Source organism: Kickxella alabastrina (assembly GCF_025024165.1).
Source record: "Kickxella alabastrina strain RSA 675 chromosome Unknown BX661scaffold_11, whole genome shotgun sequence".
NCBI lineage: Eukaryota > Fungi > Kickxellomycota > Kickxellomycetes > Kickxellales > Kickxellaceae > Kickxella > Kickxella alabastrina.
The window spans coordinates 500,985-523,924 of record NW_026251482.1 but is presented as its reverse complement, the minus strand read 5'-3'; the positions used below and the strand labels follow the sequence as shown (position 1 = coordinate 523,924).

Here is a 22,940-nt window from a genome sequence, read left to right as displayed (position 1 = left end):
TCTATTACACTGCAATATCAATTACTACTATTATAATTTTGTAAAAAAAATTAATCCCTACAGCTTGGTCATCCCAAGCTCCTGTCTCAGCATCTCAGCGACAATACGGGACATCTGTGATGAATGACTAGTAACAAAGGCATGCGAGATTCCCTCCTCGCACAGAAAAACCCTGCCCTCGGTATTCTCCTTCACCATCTTATAATAATGATCAACAGGCGACCACCCGTCGTCAACACCATAGTACATGACAAACTTTCTTCCCAGCCTCCCGTACAGCTCGCAATTGAGCTCCTTGATCGTGTGCATTTCGTCGTGGGCCATCTTGAGGATGTTTTGGACACACGTGCCGTGAAGCATTTTGTCCACCACGAGCTGCGAGTTTTCTCTATTGAGGCTGCCCGAAAGATCAGAGAGTAGGTGGAGGAGTGACAGGGGCAGGATCCAACGGAGCGCGTCGACTGTGAGGGACAGGAAATGTCTCACTCCAGGTAGAAACGCAAGCTACAAAGCAATATTTTAAACGAGGTTTTTTTTAGCCAAGTGGAGAACCTCATCATGATGTATTCCAAATAAAGCGACAGCTTGCAAAAATTCACAGTACTGGGCTTACCTCGAGCTGCTTGCCTCGCGGCGTCTTGGCTATATGTTCGACTGTCGGAAACAAGCTGTATACGCGGTCCACAAGCTCCTCTCGGCACTCGACAACCTATAACAATATAGAAGAGAAGAATGTTTCACCAGGTTTAATTGCTTTTTAGAGTATCTCTTGCAGCTTCCGAGTTGACGCTTACTTGGATTGTGGATTTTTCCGTACCCTTTGTGCAAAATAGCATCCCACACTATGTGCCACCAACAACATCTTTGGCCTGCTCCCATCCTCCTTGTACTCTTCGTAAATTTCATCAAACACCTTGACCATATTGGCAACCTGCTCCTCCAGCGAATAGACCCTTTTGTTTCTCCAAACCAACCCTCGATTGTCTTCAAATAACGTGTGGCCCAAATGAGATACGCCGATGATATCCATACTGGGTATTTGCTCGTGTAGACTCTGGCAGAAATCAATGTAAAAGTCAACGATGCCAGGGCTTCCTGGAATCAATAGCAAAACAGCCTTTGGTGGTTGGTTCAGGAGGTTGGGCCAAAACAGTGTTTCACGGCGCTCGCCCGCTACGGTCCATGTTGTTCGCTGCGGAAGCTTTATTTTATTTATAAAGCCCATTTTTTATGGATAAGAATTGAAAAAGGTGGATATTATTTTAAAAAATGAAACATGAAAAAATTTAAAAGAGAAGAAAAATAAATTGCAATCTGTTTATGTCCGTAGGATTTTCCTATTGATTAAGATAGTAGGGTGAGAATTTTTCCTTCCAATTTCTCTTTGGGATCATGTTTCTCCGCATACTAAGTTTTACAGTAGAGTCTGATTCAGCGCCCCCTCAAGTTCCCGCAGTAGTTTTTGAGCCATTTCCGCATATTCATTGCCTAACTCCGACTCGCGCATTGTTTGTGCGTCATAGCATGTGTACTGAGAAACAAGATTGGAGATACGCATCTCAATATCGGGAACACAGTTTTTGGTAGTGGTAGGGGCGGCAGCAGTCATAATTTTTGCAGTAGTTTAAAAATATGTAGGAGATAAAAAACGGAAAAAGAAAGAAAAAATTAATTGTAGGGATGGATGGTTCGTTCTCAAGTAGAAATGTTAAAACAAAATTTGTCTCGTCTTTTTAATATATCAACTTTGTAAATTTTCGTTAAATAAACAAAGAAAACTGGCGTTTGCTTTGTTTTTTTTACTTTTTACGCGCGCAAAGTATTGTTTCTTTTTACTATAAAAGTTGAATCCTACTTTAAGCCAACAATTATACTACTCATTTATTGTTTGGTAAGGTCAAGCTTGTAATAAAAAATAAGCTGCGTGTTTTCAATACTATTTGGCAAAACAAACAAATGCTAAAGTAAAGCAACTAATATGACAAATTAAAGATAATATAGCTTTTTTTGTTAAAACGCTAACGCTCTATTAATGGGACATAAATAATACTATACTATGTATCTAATAATGTGTATACTATTAGTGATATGTACTGGAGGGGTAGGAGAGAACAACCATGCGATGTGTATCACTGTGACTAAAATGATAAGCAATGTGGTGTGATCATGCCTGGATGCATCCAGCTTTAGAAGATATACAATACCAACAATGTAAGGGCAGCCAGGGTACATTATTATCTTGATACAGCAGGGGGCTCTTGCCCGTCCGCTGCGCTTTTATCCTTGTTTTTTGAAGTAGAGCTTAAACGTCTATTTGCGTTTCGAAACGCTTTATATAGACGTTTTACCAGTGCGAAAAGTACTATTCATTAATTTTAATTTGTTAATATTTGGCCAATTAATAAATCAAAATTTCCCTACAGCTCATGCTGCGACACGAGGGTAATTCAATTTGTTTTTATTTTTTCTGGAGTTATTTACACCAAATCTGGCCACAACTAATTAATTAAAAATGCGCCATTAAAACAATTGGTGACATGTATGATGCAATACTCTGATGTTCGTCAATTCACCAAACAAAAATAGCGCTACCTATTTTCATATATTCGTTGTCTGTTTTTTTGCCAAACTTGGATTTATTTTTATTTATGTCCAAAATATGACTGCTGGACTCATAGGGTTAAAAAGCTGCAAATAAATGGTTCTTCTTTTGCATAACAGTAATTCAACGTCAGTCAGTTGGTTGACTAAGTCAGGTTGCAATCATGCTTATTAATTACTTATTAAACTCTTTGAAGTCATATTTGTTGCCAAAACCGTATTTACTTTTTTCATGAGTAGACCTTGACTGTAGGCTTAATGTGCGAAAAAGGGTTCAAACAAAAAATTTGCCGCTCTTGTTTGATGGCAACTTAATGTTGGACAGACGCTTGGGTAGGCTCAGCTGCTATTGTGACAATCATTCTTTTTAATTTATTTCAGCTGTTTTTTATTATAGTATACATTCATATCATGCCATACCATTCCATTTTTATGGTTTTATTCATTGTTAGTATACTAAGTTCAGTTTGGGCAGTCGTTTTTTATTAGCGTTAACATAATGCGCGTGCTTTGGCGTAATATATAAGGCAGGGATTTGGTCCTCCAACTTTTAAAATATTTTAGTTTAACACACATCACAATATTTAACTACTCTTCAAGCTCCATTTTAAGTTAAGCTTCAAGCTACACAAAACCACTTTTAAGCAACCAATCTACAAAACATGCTTAATTTTTCACCTATGGGGTCAACACCTATGTCCAATTCTTCGATTCAAACTCGCGATATAAAAATTGCTGGATTTATATCCTCAACTGTATAGTCGTCTGATACTTGGCTTGAATATGAGCTTTGGGAGTTATTTGAAAACAAAAGTCATTCTGAAATTTCAGCAGATATTAAAAAATTTTTAAGAAAATGCATAAGAATATGCTTGTTTACGTTACCATAACAAACGGAAAATATCGCAAATATATTCCGCCCTGTGATTTTATAGAATTTTCACGAGAAACATGTATTTATATACGGGTTAAAATTTATCATTCTACAGCCATTAATAAGGCAATCAAGTATGTTTGGAAGGCTAAAGACTTTGCGGGCAAACTAATATTGGACACAGGAAAAGAATATATAGAAGTTCTCATGTCTTCAGCTAAGGAAATAACTGAATTACAAAAGGCGGGGTATAGAATGATTGTACCCACAACTATTCCCACACATGCTGAAGAACAAAAGTAATAGTCAACATGTATTAAAAATGGGAAAGACCAGATACTGCCGCCTCAGCGCGCGTTTCTTTCTTCTTTTTACCCGATTATTTTTAAATTAGTATTTTAGTAGGGCAAAAATAGTAATTCATTTTAGTTCCATACACGAGTATAACAATCATAATAAATTGGGTCTATTAAAATAAATTTAATGTCGACAAAATTCATCTAAAAATTCCACCATTTTGAAGCATTAAAACAGCGTAGCTTTGGCCAAGTTTGTCGACAAAGGACACGCCTATACATTTTTATTTATTTATTTGCTGCCTGCTGTTTGCCAAGATTTTTCTGCCTGCATGATTAAACATTTTTCTTTGCTTCAAGTTTTTAACAAAAGAATTGCGTGACAGGCTCCATGTCATTTATTATTTATACAATGGCATGTCCCTTTGTCTTTTATAAAATAAAATATTCCTTTTTGTTACACAGCCCGAGGATATGGAGGTAGACGCTGAGGGCAAAACTCATGAGACAGATTCTCGTCAGCTCACAGATGGATCTGATACGGGCCGAATTACAGGGGATCAAATTAGGCGCCACAATTGACATCCACACATAATGCCTGTCCCGAAATGGATGTGCTGGGCGCAAGAATACAGACATGCCAATTATGCCATATCAAAGACCCGGGTTACTTTCATAAGGACCAGTTCTCGCGAACAGAGCACACAACTGCCAGTGAGTGCCATAAAGACAAGGAGATATATAAGGCAAGATCGGCGATAATAGCACTTTAGAAACACTAGTAATAAAATTTTTGTAATTTCACACCCATTTTCTAACACTATTATAGTAGTGCTCCCCACCCTCCCTCTTACATAACATTTTTATATTTTAGTTTGGCGTCCTCACATTGTCGTTTATATAAATAGCTTTTCATTTTATTGTTTATTTTGGTGCCCTCACATTTTATTCTGCTTCGAGCAGCAATTTTTCTTTTTATTAGCGGGTATTGCACAATTTAAAAAATATTTAATGGTATATACATAGATCCGCCTACTTTATTTTATTTTACAATTTTTTCTTTATATTACATCATTAAATTCATACATTTTTTGTTCACATTATTTTTATCCACTTCTAAATATGATTTCAAAACTTATTAAGAGTGCCCAGTGAGGGGAAAACCGAATCCTCACACCCAAGCAAGCCCGCGGATATAGCCGACAACGGTGAAAGCAATTTTTACAAATATTTTCAGTTGAATTCAAGCTTGAAAGCTTTTGACTACATATACAAAGTACAGTCAATTCACCCGCTTAATAAGATAATTAATTTCAAAGTGAGTATAGCAGTAAGAAATGACAAAGATGATATACTTATTTCCAGAAAAGTTAAAAGCAAATATAACATGCCAATTAATATTGATATCCTACCCAAATTAAAAGCAATAATTTTAAATAAAAGTGCCTAGATGATGATATTGTCATTAATATATTGAACAAAAATAATGCTGAATACAATAAGAACAAAATTATTGAATTTATTGGTTGATGGCGATCAACTGATTAACCAGTCTTGGCTGTTTGGCCACAATAAATCAATGTCACACAGTGACCAGAGCAATATGCTCACTACTCTTTACTTTACACAGTGCATATCACTTAGTTGTTAAATATACCTTATAGCATTATAATTTATCTACACGTTCATAGAACGTCCTATATTCCAACATAATTTAATAAAGCTTCTAATATTATTAGCGCTGCAATCTCAATCTCAATAAATCAAAACCCCCCAAAAAAGATAACCATTAATAAAATTATTCAAGAGTTTCATAAGATTGTTGCACAGACTGAAAATATGGAAGTGGATGTCGAGGTTGAGAATCGTGAAACAAGTTCCCATCTGCATGTCGATTGATAGGGCACTAATTGGATTATGCAGGCTTAAATTAGGGAGGCATTACATTGATGCTCAAACATGCTCCCCATTTTGCAATGCACACGCATGAGTGTATACACACGACAACCACAACATTTACTTGCCAAGATACCGGTCTGCTTGCAGAAGATCCAGTTCTCACCAACGGAGCGCACAATTGGCAATGTGCGCAACAAAGGTGACGAGGCACATATATAAGATGAAGCCGGCCTTAGTAGTATTTTAGAAACATCAGTAATAAAACCTTTTATAAAATCACCCTTACTTTTCTAACACTAGACAACTAGTGCTCCTCACACCCCCTCTTATTATAAAATTATCTTTTGCAGTTAATTTTTTGGGTTGTAAAAATATTTATTAAAAACAACAAAAGTTAAAGATAAAATATTTACATTTTACTAATATTTTCTTCGCGTTTAATAAAGATTAAAACTCTTGACTGTCCCTCTTTTATTTACAGATTCACCAACCCACCGATCACCTTTCACCGATCACTTTAACTGTAAACATCCTTTTAAACTCGCACATTGGCCAATTTTACTTGAACATGGTTGATTTCATCCATAATTTTCGATTTTTGCTATTTTGCCAAATGATTCCATTTTAACGTTTTTGTTTCCAATTGTTCCATTTTTATCATTTTTCCTTTCCTTTCCAATTCCAATTTCGCATTTTACTTTTTAGTATTTTTCACACACTTTCGATAATATTTTGCTAGCATAGACGATAGCTGGTACCACCTTGAAATTGGCGTCGGGGCAGAGCTCAGCACGTACCAGGTACTTTCTCATATTTAGGCCAATCGCAGTACGAGTTAGCTTTCTGCTACGCACACCAATAAATGAAACGACGGCAACACACCTGGTACGCTGGGACCAATGGTTCCAAAAGGGAGTGCGGACAATGAGACAGCGTTGTACATTCAGACGCTTGAAATGGCTAATCTCTTGGCATAATTGGCGCTGAATTCGGGCAACTTTAAGCTGCAGAGTGCTGCGTCTGGGCTGGTGCTCGATATGGCCATGCGGTGAGAGATTCTGCAGCTGATAGTCGCGCAGGCCCAGGGAAGTTCAACAGCAAAGGAGAAGGAGGGTCGATTGAGGACAGTTGTGTTGCTGCAGGTGCTAGTCATGATGCTGCAGCAGATCGGCAGGGTGGTTTGGGCCGGAGACATCGAGGCGCTGGTAGAGGCTATGTGCGCGCCCAGGGAGAAAGAAGTGGTGATGTGGGCAGCCACCACGCTGCTCGGGTTGCTAGACACATCAGACGCGGCAGTATCCAAGCGGCACATGCGGCAGGCAGGTGGCTGCAGGTTTCTTGAGGTGTTCAGCAAAACACTTCTGCAGTCAGCCAATATCTTGGCTCAAGGCAGCAGCAAGCAGAGGCAGAAATCAAACACCATGCTTGTGTTGGTATGTGCAGCCATGGCAAAGCAGTTTGCGTTGTGCACTGAGTACCACTGGGGGATGATCGACCTGGCGTTTCTGCCTGCATTGCTCGGTGTCGCACGCCAGCCAATGTCTGAGCTTGAGCTTTTGCGCATGCCGGTCGAGAGTCTCGTGCGGCTGTGTACTTTTCTCACAGCATATCGGCTGGCAGCAGCAGAGGAAAATGCAATGGAGATGGCAAATCCACAGATGGTGCAGCTGCTGAAGCTGGGCGCTGTCGATGTCATCACTGCGTGTGTCCGCCAGGATGACCAGGGCATGTCCCCATGGGGCATTGGGTTTCTGCATGAGTTCGTGTCGCGAATTGTCAGCAATGAGACAGCTATTTTTAAGCGTGTCAATATATTTTATTTCAATTATAACTAAACTGAAACCAAAAACGACTAGTTTTTTGCGTCCGCAAGGACTTATTATAAGCCTTGCGCGAAACAACAAATATTCGCCTAGGGGGTGATTGGCTACCTTCAATGATTACGTGACACAGTGCTTTTTTGGTACCACAGCCATGCATTTTTCACCACTCGAATGTCCTTTAAATTGCGACCTCTGAGCTTGTGAGATTTGGCTTTTCCCGCGCATTAAAAACATGTCGCTGGGCCTGGTATGGTACTGCTTCAAGTTGTTTCATCCCAATCTGCAAAATGTGGTACAACGTACGTTTTGGTTTGTGAGGTGGTGGTGCATTGTTCTGGTCAAATACGATTCTGCTGGGGTTGGCGTTCTTGTGCATTTTTTACACTTGGCAAATACGGGATTAATGCCATTCTTGACAAAGTATTCACTATTGGCAGTGCGCGGTTTGATGTTGAGGTTGGCGTGAATAATACCAGTTTTGCAGAAGATAAGAGTAATAAAATTGTCTTGACCAAAGTGCGAACGAACTTGGGCAGGTACTATCTGATCTCCAATGGTATATACCCTGGCTGCCGAGCCATATAATGGCATTTTCAGGTAGACATACGCTTCTTCGCATGTAAGAATGTTATATATATATTTGTTCTGGAAGAGCCGGCGAAGTTCTTGATGAACCGTTGGCAGAACCCAATGTGCGTTACCTTAACCCCATCAGTGAGGGAATGAAGGACCAATTGCTGAAGAACCATTTTATAGCTCAAATCACAACGGATGGCCTTTTGCATTGCTGTCACCAAACAATCGTAGTGCTCAGCTAAATTCCCAGCTCTTGTATGTGAAAATTGGCCGATCGTCTTGCAAATATCGGCGCAATGAAGCTGTGCAATTTCGAGTTTTGGATGGCTGCTTTGAGACTCATCTTCAATATACATGTGTCCGCGACAAAACCTGTTAATCCACCTTTTAACAGTTGATATAGAAGGCGGCCTGTGCTATAATGCTGGGGGTATAGTTTGGTGAATATCCAACAGCTTCTTCTCTGCCTAAAATAATGCAAATATCGGATATCATCTTTTGATTAAAGTCATTTTTAATAATTTTAAATGATAAAAGTCAATATTTCAAAGTTGCACAGAATAAAGAGGAGACAAACTAGGAATGCATATGGGTAGCGGAAAATAATGCCACGTTCTAGTCTTACATTAGTAAATATAAAAATGACTGAATACGAACAATACTCTACGTGGGGTGAAAAAACGAAAATTACATTTAGTCACGGTGATATTAGATAAATGTCACCAATTGTTTTGATATATTTACATTTGCAGTTACACATATTATATAATAATTTGATTATAAAATGGTAACTACAGTAGTCGAATGTCCAATTACTGAAAAGCGGCTTATGTGGCCATATGGTTCTTGCACTATTCGAGAATTTAAAGCGGAAATATATGCAGATAAAGGCATTTTTGATCTTAGAGTCGAACAATTAGATTGGCAAAAACACAATGGCCAGATATTACACATTGTAAACACCCTAATCCAGCTACTGTATTTTTTGTCTATAATGGTGTGTATTCATTTGGCGAAATAAGAATAATGCCTTTTTTTGTTGAAGAAAGAATGAATATAATTCGAATTAGTAGCTGGCACACAATTTGTAAGAATATTTTTAATGTCTGCTTTACAGGCACTTCATTTTTCTTCTCTTTTTTTATTATTAATTTACTCTCAATGTATTATTTTTTCTATTTACTTTAACCGACTTTTATATTCAAATTATATTCCACACCCAAATATGTCATCGTATTCGGTTTTTCAGACACTGCCTTTGCTCGTCATCGAGTTAGTAGTCAAATACTACCTAGCCGGCGACTCTGGAAACCGCAATACCGACACATCTGTAGCCCTATCCATTCTCCACAGCTGCCACCTATGGCGCACAATCATTATCAACAAGTCATTTGAAGATGTTTACTTTAATTTCCAAATTCTAGCTAACCAGTCCTTCACTTTCCCATATTGGCCCATATGCCTCGGGACACCCACATTCCCCACTTCCCACTTGGTGAAAACAGTCCATGTGCGTATTGGCGGGTGGATTCCATTAATGTACATGTACAAGCATTCAAAATTTATGAAAACGCCGTCTTCTCGGCCAATCTACCCAGCAGCGCATTCGCTCTTTGTTAGTGTTAATAATAAGGGACAATATTACGACACAATGATGCTAGAGAGGGTTGACACCCTGGTGGATGCTACTGCGATTTTCCGGGCGTTCAGGCAGATGGTGCCCGCAGTCGAGCTAGTCGACATATCGTTGAGCTCTAAATATGATTCTACAAAAGCCACGGTATTTCTCGGCCGCCTATACACAGCCACTGAGGAGCTCTACCGCGGGGTTAAAAAATTATCATTTGTGCAGAGTTCCGATGACCTCACACGCACAAGGGTTGAGCCGGCGGAGATTCCAGGATTGACGCATTTTGCATACACGTGTCATGTAAATACCGCGCCGGTCGTGGAATGTATCCGACGCAATGCCAAGACACTTGTAGTATTGGAGCTCAATAAATGGACGGATGCATTGGCGGTAGAGATATTGATCAACGGGATGGGCGATCCGGTGGTGTATGGGTGCCTGGAGAAAATTATGTTTAACATGGCAGAACCTTTGGAAGAGTCGAAGGTGGCAGAGGCACTTACGGGCTCCTCCGCTGTGGTTCATTTCCCGTGGATCCGGTCAGCAAAAGTAAGCGGAGTATTTCCCTACTCCGACAATGTGTTGTTCAGGGGCGCTGGCGGGGTCAGTATGCTGGAGGAAATCGACGTTTGGACGGACCCCAGGTTTGTAAACATGGTAGATCAACATCGGGCATTCACCAGCGCCCAGTTCCCTCACCTCCAGCGCATCCGCTTAGTAAACAACTTCCCACCAGGCCACTTGCTGGTGCAGCCCCGGAAGGCAATAGTCAACCACTGCGTTACCCAGATTATCGACGCCGCTGGGGTATCCTACACGAGCCTCCGCTCTTTTGTGTTCACCGGCGACCTGTCCACTGGCCTGCTCGTCAAGCGAAACAGGGAATCCAGCGGATTACCAATGTTCTTTGCGATCCGTACGCTGGTGGTTCCAGGATGTCAACTGGAGCTTTCTGATATTGTGACAATTCTGCGATGTGCTCCCGCTTTGCACACTTTGCATTGTGCGGCGCCGATTTGTGCGCCAATGATTGAGGGCATGGAAAAGAAAGGAATTCCAGATTATATGCGGGCGGTGGGTGAGGAAATCGGCAGGGGACTGCGTGCAATGGTGGTTGGGGTGAGGCGGTTCTGCTTGGTGGAGTATTTGGCCGAGACCGTCGCTCTGGTGGGAGTTGCAGTGGCTGGGCGCGCAAGGTTCACTCTGGTTGGCGACGATGGGCCGGAATTCTACGCGCATATTTCCGAGATCATGCAACAAGAGCATTTTGCAGAGTACGCGGGCAGAATCAGGGCGTTTGCGCGCCGCAATAGACATGGGTAAGACTAAGTTATTTTAATTGTTTTTTTGTTGGTAACTGGTAACTGAGTTTATTTTAAAAAATCAAGCTTTTTAGTTCTTGTGCATATCAATGATGAGTTTCTCAGCTTCAGCCAATTTAGCATCTAGCGTGGCATCATCGCACTGGGCACCTGATTCCGGCTGCGCTTTATCCAAACCAACACCCTTCAAAGTAGCCAGCGACGGGTCCTTTCTAGCCAACTGGCGCAAAACATCGGTCAGCATATTGGCTGCTGCCTGCGCCTTGACTGATTTCGCCGAACTGCCACTGCTGCTGTTGCTGCTGTTGGGTTGTAATGTTGGTCTGGGTTGTGTCGGTTGGCTAGGCATAGCGGCAGGACGCTTAGGCATGACACTGCTGGGCATGGTGCCCAGTTTAGCAAAACCACTGTTGGTATTGGTGGTGTTGGGAGGCGGTGTCGGGCGTGGAGCCATGGCGACAGGCTGTCTGGGTGCCGATGCTGATGCCGATGCCAATGTCGATGTCGATGTGGACGTCGGTGGCACGCGTCTCTGCGGCATATTCGAATTCGGGTGCAGATGCGGACGCAGTGGCTGTGTTTGGCGAGGCAAAGCAGATATATGTTGCTGCTTCTGTTGCTGTTGCTGTTGCTGTTGCGGTTGCGGTTGCGGTTGGCGAGGAGGCACAGGCATAGCCAGGGGTCTGGCAGCCACCTTCGATAGCGGCACCTTCGGTGCTGGGCGCAGCTGTACCGGTGTTGCCGAATCCGAATTTAACGGGAGCACCTTCGCCAGTGCCGGCGCCAGTGCAGGTGCAGATGCAGGTGCAGATGCAGGTGCAGGTGCAGGTGCAGGTGCAGGTGCAGGTGCAGGTGTAGGTGCGGGTGTAGGTGTAGGTGTAGGTGCAGGTGCAGGTGTCGCTACTGTGAGTGCTGCTGTCGATGCTGTCAGTGCCGGTACTGGGGGCTTTGCTGTCAATGGTAGGGGCTTCGGTGCTGGTGATGGCAGCGGACGAGCAGAGGACGCCGCGAGCGGTGACCTCTCAGCAGCAGTGGTTGCAGAAAGAGTATGAGTAGTGGAGCTCAGCGGCTCGCTCAGCGGCTGCTCCTGTTCCCCTTCTTCTTCTTCCTGCTCGTGCTCCTGATGCTGCTCCTTCTGGTGAGCCTTTCCTTCCTCGTCCTTCCGAGCCTCCTTCTGCAGCTGCAAGTTCCGCTTGGTTCCGCCGCTACTGCTGGCACCCGCCACGCTCTTCCCCTTCCTCGGCTCCTGATCCTCAACCACCGGCTCCGGCTCAACTTCCTTTTGCTGCAGCAGCATCAGCTGAGTCTGAACCGTCTCCTCTCCTCTCCATCTTCTCTTCCCAGGCCTCTGCGCCCAATACTCAAAGAATCTCTCATCTACCACACCCTTCATTTCCCCCGCAAAGCACGCCAGCCACTTCCACGGCGGCAGCCTAAACCTCGCACGATAAACGTCCAAACACCTCTGAATCAGCGGCTTCCTCCCCTCCAACCGGGGTTTATTCAGCCAAGCGAGCTTCCACGCAAGCTCATTGCAGGTGGTTTCGAATTCCCAGCGGCCCGGGGATAGGGAGTCGTATTTGGATTTGGGCGCGATTAGGGCGCGTGGGAAGACTGCGTGTTGGTGCTGAAAAGTGCGCGGGACTTGTGTGGATGTGGCGGTGGGTGTGGTGAGGTCGATGTTGATCCGGATGCGCGTGAATTTGCCGCTGATAAATGCGTTGATCGTTAGGCTTTTGGCTGTTTCCGCAGAAGATGAGGACGAGGACGAGGCCGAGGCCGCGGCGGGGGCGTTGGGGGGGAGGGCTGGGGCGGGCGAGGGCGAAGGCGAGGGCGAGGGCGCCGGCTCTGCTGCCGTTGGCGTCAGCTCCGCCTCTTGCTCCTCCTCCTCTGGTGGTGCTGACGCAACGCTGTCTTTCCGCTGCCGCTTCGCGCTCTCCGCCACAACCGTAGCCTGGATCCCCTCCGCCTCCGCCTCCGCCTCTGCCTCAGCCTCCGCCTCAGCCTCCGCCTCAGCATCCGCCTCAGCTTCTGCCTCCTCGAGACTCCTCTTCGCTGCGCCTCCCATCTTAGCCTTCTCCATCCTCGTAATCCTCCGACTCTTCCTCCCAGCCACCATCGTACGATAGTTATTGACCGCCGTCTGCAACAACCCCCTCCTCCCAGACAAAAGCTCCTGGTTGAGAAAAGCCAATTTCCATCCTAGCGAATTACACTCCGTTTCGTAGCTCCACCGGTTGCCGGCATACTGGGCGCGGGAGCAGTTTGCCCTTGGGTAAACGCAGTTATTGGTTTGGAAGCTTTGTGGGATTGCTGGGAGCGGCGCTCGGTCAATATCGATGCGGATTCGGTGTTGGCGTGGTTTGCCTTTTTGTGCGTAGACGAAGATTAGCCAGGGGATGGAGTCTGAGTCGGTTTCGAGCTGTGGCCCGCCGACTGTTGGCTGCTGCTGAGGGGCGGCAGTGGTAGAGGCGGTGGAGGAGGAGGGTGGGGCGGGTTCTGGCTGAGTCTGCTGCGACTGATTCTGATTCTGCCGCCGCTGCTGCTGCTGCTGCTGCTGCTGCTGCTTCTGAGGCTGCGGTAGAGATGCCGATGCCGGTGTCGATGCCGATGGTAGCGGAGAGGACGCTGTGGATGGGAAGGGCGGCGGTGGCGGCGGTATCGGTAGCAGCGGGGTATGGGCGAACAGCGACTGTTGCTGGGCTTCGTCAGCGGTGGCCGTGGCCATGTTGGCGGCTGCAGTGAGGTTGGCAGCGTGTAAGGCGGTGATGACGCTGTCGGCCGTGGACGGCTCCAGCCACTCGCGCAGCAAATCCAGGGTAGGCCCAGACAACGGCACGGTGTTATCCTCGTGCAGCAAGGACAGGGGTGGCGCCACTCTCCGCTGCACCAGCTGCTGCTGGTGTTGGTGATACTGCTGGTGGTAGTTCTGCTGGTACTGGTGCTGATAGTTCTGCTGCTGATAGTTCTGCTGCTGGTAGTTCTGCTGCTGCTGCTGCTGGTTTAATGGTAATGGCGGCGGTCTGCTGTTGTTAGTGTTGCTGTTGCTGTTGCTGTTGCTGTTGTTGTTTTTGGAGGAGGAGCGCACGTCCATGCCACTTTCTCTCCTGACCAGCACAGAGTTGACTGTGGCAGCGCATTGGCGTAGCTGATTCAAACTGAGGGTGGCCAGAAAGTCCTCAAAGGCCGACACGTTGCCGAGAAGTGCCGAGAACATTGACAGCTCCTCCAGCTCCATGGAGCCATCCACATGCATTCCCTCGTCCTCCTCCTCCTCCTCCTCCTCCTCCCCTTCTTCTTCTTCCGCCTCATCGCTTTGCTCTGGCAGATCCCATGGCGACTCTGGAAACAACAAGCTCTCCGACCCCCCCTGCTGCTGCATCAGCTGCTGGTGCTGCTGGTGCTGCTGGTGCTGCTGGTGCTGCGGTGGCGGGGGAGGCATAAAAGTGGACCAGTCGATCTGACCCAATGCTGCCGACAGCTCAGCCTCGTCAAAAGTACCCATATGATGGTGGTTGGCGGCCTGGCGCTCAAAGTCGTCCAGGGAGTGCAGGCCCAGGAGCACGGTGGGGTTTGTTATTTGGGTGTAATCATCCGTGTCCTGCTGCTGCTGCTGAAGAGTGCCCAGCAGCTCGCTGAGGATCGCCGGGTCCAGAGGAGTGCGCGTGTCTGAGAGATAGAGCGTGTCAAGAGTCGTGTCGCTGAGCGCTGCGGAGGGTGGCGGCGAGGCCGTCGGCTTGCGGCCTGGCCGGTGTGATTTCATAATATTTTTTAATTGGATTTAGTGTAAATAACAGTATGGAAGAAAAATTTTCAAATAAATAAATTACAATGAAGGAAAAGGAAAAAGAAAAAAGAAAAAGAAACCTGGGAAAATTAGGTTTTTTTTTTATTCAAGCCCAAAGATCCCTCAGGTAGCGCTTCTCTGCAGCCCACTGCATAAGCAGCTTGGCAGCAGCCGCCGGGTCCATTTTGGCCACGCCAAGCTGCGCAAGCCATTCGGGGTGCGCCTCCGCGTAGCGCACAAGGATCCCCACCAGCGCAGCATTGACGTCCTTCCCCATCCCCTTAGCGTCGCCGCACACGTAAATAACAGCCTTGCCCTGCGCCATGATCTCCGCGATCTCCTCCCCATGCTCCACCATCGCATCCTGTACATAGCCGCGGCCGCCATACTGCGCCCCGCGCCCGTCTCTGCTGAAGCTGACGGACAGCCGCAGGCGGCCAGCCTCCTGCGCATCCTCGAGCTGGCGGCGGAACAAAAAATCGTGCTGCGCACTGCGGCATCCGAAAAACAGCCACATCGGCGCCTCGGGCAAGGGCCGCTGCACTGCGCGCTGCTCAAGGAAGCCAATGAACGGCGCCACCCCGGTTCCCGGGCCAACCATAATAACCGGCACATCCGCCGGCGCCAGCCGAAAGGCCGCCGGGCGCCTGGCCACCAGCAGCGGCGCGCCCAACGGCAGCGCGGCCAGAAACGGCGTGCACACGCCACGGCGCTCCATCCGCACCACGGCCTGCTCCTCGCGCTGCGCAAACGGGTCGGCCACCTCCAGCGCATACTCAACGACATTAAACGCAAAGCGCCACCGCCCGCCCTGGGGTGCATTGCACACGGAGTACGAGCGCGGCAGCAGCGGCGGCAGAAGATCCAGGAGCCTGGCCAGCGTCGGGCGGCACGAGGGGAAGAGCGCAAGGGTCTCGGGGACCCCGGCGCTTTGTGCGCGCAGGCGCTCGTACTGGCCCGTGCCCTGCCGGCTGCTCAGGAACAGCAGCCGCTCGCGGTCCTCCGCCTCTGCGCAGCAGTCTGCTAGCGCGCGCAGGGCCTGGCGCTTCGGCGCTTGGTGCAGGTCCACCGCCCACCTTAGGACGCTGTCGACAGTGTGGGCGGTGTGGGCGGTGTGGGCGGTGTGGGCGGTGTGGGTGGTGTGGGCGCTGTCCGCGGTGTGGGCGCTGTCCGCGGTGTGGGCGCTGTCCGCGGTGTGGGCGCTGTCCGCGGTGTGGGCGCTGTCCGCGGTGTGGGCGCTGTCCGCGGTGTGGGCGCTGCCGCCAACGGCGGTGGTGAATCTGCGCAGGTGCACCGGCACTGCAATGCGCTCGTCCAGCGATCCCACGGCCAGCCGGCCACCGGCCTCGCCGTCCAGCCGCAGCTGCTGCAGGAGCGCTGCTACCTTGCGCGGATCGTTGGGCGCATACACGTTGAATGCGTCGCCGGCGCGGCTGCACGTGCGGTCCGGGGCCGGCAGCTGCAGCTCGGCCAGGAGCGTGCGCTTCACTGCGTCGTCCGATGTTAGCGGCTCGCGTGACCGAAGTGCGGCGACAAACGGCTGCTGCTCTGGGTCGGAGGTGGAGCTGCTGCAGATGTCCAGGTGCCACGGCGGAAGCGAGGCTGCGGAGTCGCGGGCGCCGGGTGCTGGTGGTGGGGGGCCAATGGCCGTGGTGCAGAGGGCCGCGGGGGCGCGGGGTACGCCGGTGAGCGCGCTGAGGCCGGACATTGCGCGGAAGTCGAGGACCACTGGGGGGATGCCAGCGGACCCGTCGGCGTCCGACAGGCTTAGCGCGCCCAACCCGGCGGCAGCCTGGTCGACAGAGGCGGCCTTGTTCATCTCCTCAGCCTCCTTGGGCTCCTCAGCCTCCATGGCCTCCTTGGCCTCTTCAGCCTCCTTGGCCTCTTCACCCTCCTTGGCCTCCTTGGCCTCTTCACCCTCCTTGGCCTCCTTGGCCTCTTCACCCTCTTCACCCTCTTCACCCTCTTCACCCTTCTCGCCCTTCTCGCCCTTCTCGCCCCCTTCGTCTTTCTTCCCGCTGCACTCCGCGATCTCCTCCAGCTTCTCCCACAACCCATCGATCCATGGCTCCACAACATCCTCCATCCCCGTGGCGTCATCCGCCAGCCCCTTCCGATAAAACCTCCTCGCCCCGGCCTCCTCCAGCTGCTTATCCAGCCTCTGCGCAGTATTGCAAAAGTTCGAATAATTAGTATCCCCCAAGCCCAACACCGCATACCTCAAATGGGCATAAGCCTCAGACTGCTTGGATGATTTACGCAGGACCCGCCAGAACCTCGCCGAGTTATCCGGCGGGTCGCCATCGCCTGTGGTGGAGACCACAAAGACGATGGTGCGGAGGGAGTCAAAGTTGAATTTCCTGTAGTCGTCGAGGACGTGGTGGGAGGCGCGGAACCCGCGACGGATGGCCTCGAGGTAGATGTTGTGGCTGATGCTTTCGGCGTTGCCGGTTTGTGACGCATAGAGAAACACTACTTGTTTGTCAATGAATTTGTCAGAGCTCATTTTCGAAAAAGAAAATAGGGAAAATAGGGAAAATAAGGTTACCGATAGAGATAGCAAAATGCAAGTGAGAAAAAAAAGGAGGGTGTGATTGCTCACAAGCTTTTTCGGCTCACTCACCCAACCTTGCTCACCTTGCTCACCTTGCTCACACGCTCGATCGCCTCATCTTTTTTTGCGCTTTAAATACTGCATGCAGCTCTTTAAAAAAAAAAAATGCAAAGCGGTAAATTTCTTTTAAATTCCAGTCCAGACTCATGGATCACCCAATCCCTCCCACCCCCTCTTCCCCATCACTTTTTTTTATTCCAGTAAATATTTTGCTGAAGATCCAAAGCAAAGCACTTTTGTGATGTTGGGGGCGAGTGCCAAAAAAAATACATGTACAGTCTTTGAAAAAGAGAAAAAATTATTATTATTTCATGTCATGAAATAATCTTTTCTTGGATTGGATTGGATTGGACTATCAAAGCTGAACAGCTCGCTTTGCTCGGACCCACACCCCACCAACCCCCCCTCTCATCATTTTTAAGGGGAAAAAAAAACAAAAACAAAAACTGAAAGGAAAAAAGGAAAAAAAAAAAATAACAAACAAGAGTTGTTGATAAACCAACCCACCCAATTGTCCCTGCTGTCTCTCTATCTCTCTTTTTATTTTATAACTACTTTTCTTTATCTCCCTCTTCTTTCTCTTTCTTTCGATTTTTTTTAATTTTCTACTCGCACAAGCATTGTCACTCACTCACTCCCTCCCTCTTTTTTCTTTCCTTTTTTCTATTTCCCAAATAATTTATCCCTTACTTTCTCCCTATTCCCACTCCCCTTCCTTTTAAATGTCTTTTGAATTCAACCTCGGCACAACTCCCGTGCAAGAAACAGTTATCCGAGTCTCCGCCTACCTCAACACAGTAACCCAATGCTCCGACGCCCTGGAGCAGCAAACCCTGGAGCCCGGCCAACATGAGCGGAAAACCTCCCTGACTCTCTTCCATGCGCGATCCGTGCCGACCATTGATTTGGAGATTTATATTGCGCGTGTGGTAAAGTATTGTCCGTGTTCAAACGAGGTTTTCTTGGGATTGATCGTTTATTTGCAGCAGATGATTGACCAGTGTTCGAGGAGGAGGATGCCGTTTACTGTGGATGCTTATTCGATCCATCGCTTGATTATTACTGGTGTGACCGTTGGTTCAAAGTGGTTTTCGGACGTGTTTTATACTAATTCGAGATATGCAAAGGTAAGAACTGTAGGAAGAAAACCCTTGAGTGAATTCAATGACAGTTGGAAAAAGAAAGCAAGACGGTGGGAAGTTTTTTTTACTGATATGCTGTTTCATTTAATTTCTTTTTCTCAAAATAGGTCGGCGGTCTTTCGGTTTCAGAACTCAATAATTTGGAACTGCAGTTCCTCAGCATAATCGATTTTGACCTAAGCATCCAGCCAGAAGTTCTACAAGCCATAGGATCCGATCTTTTTCCGGTCGTTTGCCCAAACTAACTAACGTTCCCATGTTGGATAACCAAGCACCCATCAAGGGTGCTTTTACTTTACTCCAACAACAACAGCAGCAGCAACACCAGCAACAACAACAACAACAACGGGAACTGGAACAACAGCAACAACATTCGGTTAAACATCGTTCGGACCCGTATCTTCCTTCTCAACGTACCACTAGACCAATGTCTTATCCAGGTCCCAATGGTATTTATTATTCTCAGGTTGACGAGAAATCTGCTGATTATAGGAATCAGATGAGGAGGAAAGAGGAGATGAAAAGTGGTGCGGGTGGATGTAGGAGAGAGAATGAGGAGGGTTTGGCGACCGATTCTACACTGACGTCTACGTCGCCCGGGGATACTGCGGCTATTTCTACATCGGTTTTAAACCAGAGTGTGGTTTAAGTGCGATTTTTTTTTGCAAAAACTGGTACCATGTGTATCGTATGTTTTTTTTGTTTTTTTGCTTTCTTTTTATTTTTCTATTTTATTTCTTTACTTTTTTCCTTTTTCTCTGCTTTTATATTTTTATCATCCCCCCCCTCCATCGTTTAATTTCACATTTATATATATCCCTTTATCTTTAACAAAAAACAAAAAAAACTGCTCAAATATACACACGAGTCGGTGTATGTCATCCGAATCAAATCACTTGCTACAAATGAGTGTTACTAATTTTTTTATTCCATATTCCATATTTTAATTTTTCAATATATCATTTATCATTCACGGTGTAATAGCTCTCACCACATAGGCTCAGCTGAGCCGAGAGTTCGCGAGTTAAGTCAATGCCAAAAGGTATTAATGTAGTAACAACCAGGATATCATTTAGACATTGTAGTTGCCTATAAAATGGCAGTAGAGAAGGCCCAATAGGAGGTTTCCTTAGTTTTTGGGTTAATACAGGTTTATTGGACTCCTCCATTCTGACAATTAGTACAACGAATATGGATTTGGAATATCGTAAATGGAGCAAATTACAACTATATGTATTTTGAATGTCCACAGCAATAATGTAAATAATATTAATTTTTTTTATTTCAAGCTGTCTGTTTTTCATGTTCATTTGTTAATTCTCAGCTATTCGAAATGTTTTAGGATCAACGTTTCCAATCGAATGATTAAATATGCAGGAGAACTGCAGCCAAAGAACGCTTTGTTTTTTGTTGAAGAAATCAAGAGGGCGAAAAAAATGTTCCTCTCTCTTTCTTTCTTTCCTCAAGATCAGTTTCACATAATTTCGTTTGAATGCATCTTACAATGTCTGCCAAACACTCACCCTTTCAGCCTTTACCGCTTTACGTAATTCGGGATATTGCCTAATACACCCAGAGTGAATATTACGACTTCCGCCACCTGAAGGTCGATTATTCTTCCGACTCGGGCAAAAATGTAGCTCCGTTTTTGCTGATTTGCCAAGAAGCTTATCTGGGACATAGACATGAAGGAAATAACCAGTGGCTGCTGGTTATTAACATCTCAGCAAGAATTATCTCCAGGAGCTGTTTACCTGAATGTCCAAATTGTCGAGCTCAGTTTTGATTATGTTGGGATCAAGGACGGTGTCAAATCTGAACATGTGCCGCTTCAGTTTGCCAAACACATGCATTTGCACAACTTTGGCGATGATAGAGTTGGGCTTGCCGACATGGGCGTGCTTTTAGATGTGCTTGGTCGCAAGATGCCTGACAGCCTCAAGGGAATTGAGGGTGTGGGATTCCGCAGTAAGGACACTGGTATCCCGAGCGCCCTTGTTTCTGGTAACAACGTGTATCTGACATACGCCTGTTTAAAGTTGGATGACGAACAGGAGTCGTTTTTTTCAACTCGTGCAGTATAAGGCGTTGACGCTGGAGGACGTGGCGATTTATTTGATAAATGAGTTTGATTTGGCTGGGATGGTTGTGGATGCACGCGGCAATCTGCCGTCGTACCCATGCTTGCGCAGGCTGCACATTGAAGGATATTCTGAGGCTGGGCCTTTGCCTGCTTTTCCCAATGGAATTGTGTTCCCGAGCCATTACTATCTGCGCATTGACGCCTGCAGCCGGATTGCGAGCCAAGTCTTGTCTGTTGCCAATGTCGATACACTCGGGCGCGTTAACATTAGGTTGAACTTGATTGTGCTCGATGCACCCAAGCGCTGTTGTGCAAATGGCAGCAGAAAGCTTTCCAGCTTTCATTACGTGGAAATCATCCACGCCAATATCTTTGGTAATAATCCAGTAAACTTGGCGGCCAATTTCTTCCAGCTTCTTCACAGTATTTCTCCGACCCTGAATAGGTTTCATATGGAGATTCCTATCAAGCCCGACCTTTTTTTGGCTAATTTTGCAGAACTTTTCTGCTTCATTGGCCTTCGCGAGCTGAATATCAAACATACCACTCCCAATTTTGACAAGCTGCTCAACCTGACCATGGCCTTGCTGCATCTCACAGAGTTGCACTGCAAGCCAGGCACTGTCAACACCCCCCCCCTGAGTTGGACATGCGTTTCCCTCAGTACGTTAACCGAATGCGCTTAAAGCATTACCCGCTCAACAAGAACTTGAGAGTATATGGAATGCGCTGGTATACTTGGAAACCAGTGTGGCAATAGTGCGAAATACGCTGTTGTGCTTGCTGTTCTGTATCCTGGCCTTTCTCTTTGCCACTGTTAAATACAAGATTCGCAAGGCTTTATACAACAAATATCTTCAAGAGTTGGCTGGTGGCGAGATGTCTGCGTATGCTGGCCGGATTGGATCTCTTTTTCACAAGTGAGCGGGTTTGGATTTGTTTTATTTGTGGATTTCAATATACAATTTATTTATTAGGAATGTATTGATGCGGAAAAATTAATAATTTTTTTTAGTGTTTAAAAAATATGTGAGCCCAAAAATCCCTTGCTAATATTAATAATGCATTATATAAAATGCAAATCATTGTAGGTATCTTTCCACTTTTATTTAATTTTTTATGCCAACCACTCTGTTTCTTTTGGCCTTTAGCCTTTCATTATACCTTCGAAATGCGCATAAGAATAGTGCGCGTATTTATCTTAGAATTTACCATCTGTATTCTGTGCTTTCAATCATGCCCTGAGAGTGCCAAGCATTTTGTTTTTGTTTCTGTCCATTTGTCGCTCCATTTTTTTCAACTATTCCCGTTATTCAAACAAAATTATTAAAAACTAATGTTATAATAAGATGGGGTATGTGTAGAGCACTACAATGTAGTGTCGAAAGGTGGGGTGTCAGTTTATAAAGGTTTTTTATTATCAATGGAATCAAAAGCGTAACTGAGGCCAATCTCATCCTATATATGTGTCTCGTCAACTTTGTTGTGCACATTGTCAATTGTGCACTCCGTTAGAGAGAACTAGTTTTTTTTACAGATAGACTGGTGTCTTGGCGTGTCAAGGTTATAATCTTCGCATGTGCCCATCCATGCATGTACATTATGAAATGGGGAGCATATTAGGGTGTCAATATTATGTCCCCTGATTTGATCCTACATGGTACCGTCTATGCCCTGTCAATCGGCACGTTGATGAAAACTCGTTTTACAATTATCAACCTCGACATCCATTTCCATATCATCAGACTGCTCAACACAAATTTGTAGAAAAAATAAACATGCTTGTGCATTTTCTTAAATTTTTTGTTTACAATTTTGTGCAATTTTCCACAATTTTTTAACAGCTTTCTGTTGTTATGTAAGGGGGGGTGAAGAGCACTAGTTGTCTAGTGTTAGAAAATTAGGGAGTTTATAAAGGGTTTTATTACTGATATTTCTAAAATACTACTAGCGCCGGCCTCATCTTATATATGTGCCTCGTCGGCTTTGTTGTGCACATTGCCAATTATGCACTCCGTTGGTAAGAACTGGTTCTTCTGTGAGCAGACCGGTATCTTGGCAGGTCAGTGTTGTAGTTTTCGTGTGTGTGCACTCATGCGTGCGCATTGAAAAATGGGAAGCATGTCTGGGCATCATTATAATACCACCATAATTTAAGCCTGCATAATTCAATTAGTACCCTATCAATTGGCATGCAGATGGAAATATGTTTCGCGATTCACAACCTCGACATCCACTTCCATATTTTCAGTCTGTGCAACAATGTATTTTTGCAAAAATTATTACACGCGTG

General features: G+C 46.0%; 8 protein-coding genes across 8 annotated transcripts; 4 read left to right on the top strand and 4 right to left on the bottom strand.

The window, feature by feature from the left end:
* BX661DRAFT_182694 (uncharacterized protein) lies at window positions 1–1,668 on the bottom strand. Its single transcript, XM_051536038.1, has 3 exons — window positions 818–1,668; window positions 614–709; window positions 1–504 (listed from the first exon to the last, which is right to left on the bottom strand). The coding sequence occupies exons 1-3, from the start codon at window positions 1,223–1,225 to the stop codon at window positions 58–60; spliced, it is 951 nt and encodes a 316-aa protein (XP_051391757.1). The 5' UTR covers window positions 1,226–1,668; the 3' UTR covers window positions 1–57.
* Window positions 1,669–6,598: 4,930 nt separating this feature from the next.
* BX661DRAFT_18770 (uncharacterized protein) lies at window positions 6,599–7,624 on the top strand. Its single transcript, XM_051537290.1, has one exon. It carries the CDS (start codon window positions 6,822–6,824, stop codon window positions 7,503–7,505), a length of 684 nt encoding a protein of 227 aa, XP_051391756.1. The 5' UTR covers window positions 6,599–6,821; the 3' UTR covers window positions 7,506–7,624.
* Window positions 7,625–9,125: 1,501 nt separating this feature from the next.
* On the top strand, window positions 9,126–11,050 carry BX661DRAFT_182673 (uncharacterized protein). Its single transcript, XM_051536037.1, has one exon. The coding sequence runs from the start codon at window positions 9,295–9,297 to the stop codon at window positions 11,020–11,022; it is 1,728 nt and encodes a 575-aa protein (XP_051391755.1). The 5' UTR covers window positions 9,126–9,294; the 3' UTR covers window positions 11,023–11,050.
* On the bottom strand, window positions 11,049–14,843 carry BX661DRAFT_224628 (uncharacterized protein). Its single transcript, XM_051538911.1, has one exon. It carries the CDS (start codon window positions 14,782–14,784, stop codon window positions 11,092–11,094), a length of 3,693 nt encoding a protein of 1,230 aa, XP_051391754.1. The 5' UTR covers window positions 14,785–14,843; the 3' UTR covers window positions 11,049–11,091.
* Window positions 14,830–15,952, bottom strand: BX661DRAFT_182663 (uncharacterized protein). The gene has a single exon (XM_051536036.1). It carries the CDS (start codon window positions 15,524–15,526, stop codon window positions 14,915–14,917), a length of 612 nt encoding a protein of 203 aa, XP_051391753.1. The 5' UTR covers window positions 15,527–15,952; the 3' UTR covers window positions 14,830–14,914.
* On the top strand, window positions 15,947–17,387 carry BX661DRAFT_182662 (uncharacterized protein). The gene has a single exon (XM_051536035.1). It carries the CDS (start codon window positions 16,113–16,115, stop codon window positions 16,926–16,928), a length of 816 nt encoding a protein of 271 aa, XP_051391752.1. The 5' UTR covers window positions 15,947–16,112; the 3' UTR covers window positions 16,929–17,387.
* Window positions 17,388–18,092: 705 nt separating this feature from the next.
* On the top strand, window positions 18,093–19,097 carry BX661DRAFT_182661 (cyclin-domain-containing protein). Its single transcript, XM_051536034.1, has 2 exons — window positions 18,093–18,529; window positions 18,982–19,097. The coding sequence occupies exons 1-2, from the start codon at window positions 18,145–18,147 to the stop codon at window positions 19,065–19,067; spliced, it is 471 nt and encodes a 156-aa protein (XP_051391751.1). The 5' UTR covers window positions 18,093–18,144; the 3' UTR covers window positions 19,068–19,097.
* Window positions 19,098–20,026: 929 nt separating this feature from the next.
* Window positions 20,027–21,352, bottom strand: BX661DRAFT_18680 (uncharacterized protein). Its single transcript, XM_051537100.1, has one exon. It carries the CDS (start codon window positions 21,238–21,240, stop codon window positions 20,503–20,505), a length of 738 nt encoding a protein of 245 aa, XP_051391750.1. The 5' UTR covers window positions 21,241–21,352; the 3' UTR covers window positions 20,027–20,502.
* Window positions 21,353–22,940: the final 1,588 nt, after the last annotated feature.